Source organism: Monoraphidium neglectum (assembly GCF_000611645.1).
Source record: "Monoraphidium neglectum strain SAG 48.87 unplaced genomic scaffold scaffold05213, whole genome shotgun sequence".
Taxonomy (NCBI): Eukaryota; Viridiplantae; Chlorophyta; class Chlorophyceae; order Sphaeropleales; family Selenastraceae; genus Monoraphidium; species Monoraphidium neglectum.
In genome coordinates, this window is record NW_014008417.1 from 1 (window position 1) to 2,684 (window position 2,684).

Below are 2,684 nucleotides of genomic sequence, written 5' to 3' on the forward strand. Positions count from 1 at the left end.
CCCCGCCGCGCCCCTCAATACCCGCCCGCGCCGCCGCGCCGCGCGGCGCCCCGCTCGCGCGCCTCGACAGCCCCCCGGGCGCCGGCGGCGCGCGGGCGGGGCGCCGCCTGGGACGGGCCGCCGCGCCACCTGCGGTGCGGCGCACCCGCCCGGTCTTGTAATACTACTCTCTGACCTGACATCTTTCTTCCCGGCCTCGTCGCAGCTGCTAGTTGTGTGAGTGTTTGTCGGCCGGGCACAGGCGGGGTCTGGTCTCGGCCCCGGCAGGCGGGCGTTCGGGTTCGGCGGCGGCGGCGCAGCCAGCAGCCGGCAGGTGCAGCCGCTCAGCGCCAGGGCCTCGTGAGGGGGGAGTGGTGCGGATGAAAGCGCCCCCTTTAAAACCTAGGCAAAGGCTGTGCCCGAGCGCCCTGAGTAGGGGGTGCTCCAGATGTGCGCCGCCGCAGTGAGGGCTGGATGTCAGGTTGTCATCGGGTATGCTGTGTTGCGCGGGGTCTTACATCCGTTGGCTTTGCTCGCGCACGGTCAATGCGCAAATGAATGATACAACAGGTTGCAAAAGATAAAACGGAAGCTGCATGACCTTCAAATCCACCCTTGGACCGGCCGGTGACACAGACCCGCGCGCAACACCCGCTTGGGCGGGCTTTGGCGGGGCCCGCTTGTGCAGCGGGCCCGGCGCGGCCGCGCGGGCGGCTGCTGGGGCATGCACGATTGTGACTTGCAGAGCGCCAGCCTGGGCCAGAAGGGGCCAAAACCGGCGTCAGGCATGTTGCGTAGTGCACGGTTAAGGGGACCGGCTCGGCTCGCCGCGGAACGGCCACCAAGAGCCGCCTGTCGGCTGCAGCTGGTCTTGCTGCTGCGGCCGCTGCAGCGGCTGTTGCTGCAACTGCTGAGGCTGCTCTTGCTGTTGCTGCCGCTGCTGCTGCTGCTGCTGCTGCTGCTGCTGCTGCTGCTGCTGCTGCTGCTGCTGCTGCTGCTGCTGCTGTTCACTATGCGGCCCCCACCACCGTCGTGCCGGCTGCCCCTCTGAACGATGTGGTAGCCCTGTAATTGCGGCAGCCGTGTCCTGCCCGTCACGCTGCTCGCTGCCGGTTGCTTGCGGGGACACGCCAGTTGTTGCTCGTTGTTGCTGCTGCTCTTGCTGCTGCTGCTGCTGCTGCTGCTGCTGCTGCTGCTGCTCCTGCTGCGGCTGCGCTGATGATGCCTCGTTTATGGTCACGTATATGTATGGGTGTGTGGGCTCTTTCCTGCTCATTGACAAGGCATGAGCATGACAGTGGGTTGCGGCATGTCAGGGTTTCAGCTGGGGCGATGCGCCAGCACCATCACAGCGCCGCTGCTCCTACCGCCACCCGCCGGCCATGGTGGCTGCCGCGACGTTGATGATTTTCGTGTGCAGCAGCGCCGCACAGATGGGGATGGGATTCGCGCAAATGCGCTGAGCGGCGCCAAATCCAGCAGGCGCTGCTTGGGAGCTACTGCGGTCCACAGCCGCGACATCTCAACCCCAGTAACACTGGCGCTCCGCAGGGACACGCACCCCTCTTCTGCGGCGTAGCACTCCTGTAGGTTTCGCCACGCAACAGGCACGTTCTCACGCAGCTGGCCCCAGCCGCCAGCGAGAGTGCGGCACAAGTCGTCGACGCGCGCGTCGCAGCGATTGCGCTGCCGGTGTTTGTACTTCTCCTGCGCCTCTGGGTCTGCACCCGTGTAGACCTTGATCTCAAGGCCGCTTAGTACCTGCCCCATGCTGCCTGCGCGGGCTGCCTGGGTTGCTTGTAGTTACTGCAGCACTGCGGGTAGCAGATCTGGTTGAAAAACAGCGGCCGGCATGAGTAAAATCAAGCTTGACGATCAAAATGAATCGAGTGTGCCGTGCGATGAGGAGAAATGGGCATTAGGATGCTCACTCGGTGTCACCGAGTTCAACACAAGAGCTAGCGACCAATGTGCGTAAAGGCAATATCGTGTGCCTGATTGTATCCCACATAAGCCAGCATACGACCTCAGGCGCATCTTTGCGGCGAGTTTCATACCGATCTAGCCCTCTTGCACGCGAAAGCCGTCTCCTTGGGCCATATAAGGCTTGGTGACCGCCATGCCAGGTCCTGCTATTGGGCCTGGCGCCCTGGCGGGCGTTTCACAACTCTTAGCCGGTGCCCTCGGGTGCCACCATGCCGCAGAGGCCGCCTCGTCAGCAGGCCTGCGCGCCCTAGCGTCCTGGAACGCCGTGACGGCCCTGTGCCCCGCCGCCGAGCAGCCCCGCCCCGCCGCCGCGGCGGCGCCCAGCGCCTCGGTGCCGCGCCGCGCCTTCTCGACGCGCTTTGAAGTCGACGAGGACAAGGCCGGCCGCCCCACCACCCCGTGGGTGCGCCAGGTCATCAGCGGCGTGGACCTGATGCGGCACCCAAAGTACAACAAGGGGCTCGCGTTCAGCGAGGCGGAGCGGGATAGGCTCTACCTGCGGGGCCTGCTGCCGCCGGCGGTCCTGTCACAGGAGGTGCAGCTGGAAAGAGCAATCCTGAACATCAGGTACACTGTGATCATTATAGAGTAGTCTATCTTAAATGCATGACTTGGGCGGAGGGGGGCCAGGGCTTGCTCCGACCCGCGTCCGCGGCGGCTGCGGGCGGGTGCGCGCCCCCAGCCGGCCGGCAACAGGGCGCGCCCGTGGCGCGCACGCG

At 65.8% G+C, this 2,684-nt stretch overlaps 2 protein-coding genes across 2 annotated transcripts; one reads left to right on the plus strand and one right to left on the minus strand.

Moving 5' to 3' along the window:
- Window positions 1–1,540: 1,540 nt before the first annotated feature.
- On the minus strand, window positions 1,541–1,749 carry MNEG_15308 (hypothetical protein; the record flags this gene model as incomplete). The annotated part of the gene is made up of 1 exon (XM_014036220.1): window positions 1,541–1,749. A coding segment is annotated over one exon (209 nt), but the record flags the coding sequence as incomplete, so codon positions are not given.
- Window positions 1,750–2,098: 349 nt separating this feature from the next.
- On the plus strand, window positions 2,099–2,557 carry MNEG_15309 (hypothetical protein; the record flags this gene model as incomplete). The annotated part of the gene is made up of 1 exon (XM_014036221.1): window positions 2,099–2,557. One exon carries the CDS (start codon window positions 2,099–2,101, stop codon window positions 2,555–2,557), a length of 459 nt encoding a protein of 152 aa, XP_013891675.1.
- Between the last annotated feature and the right edge of the window lie 127 nt (window positions 2,558–2,684).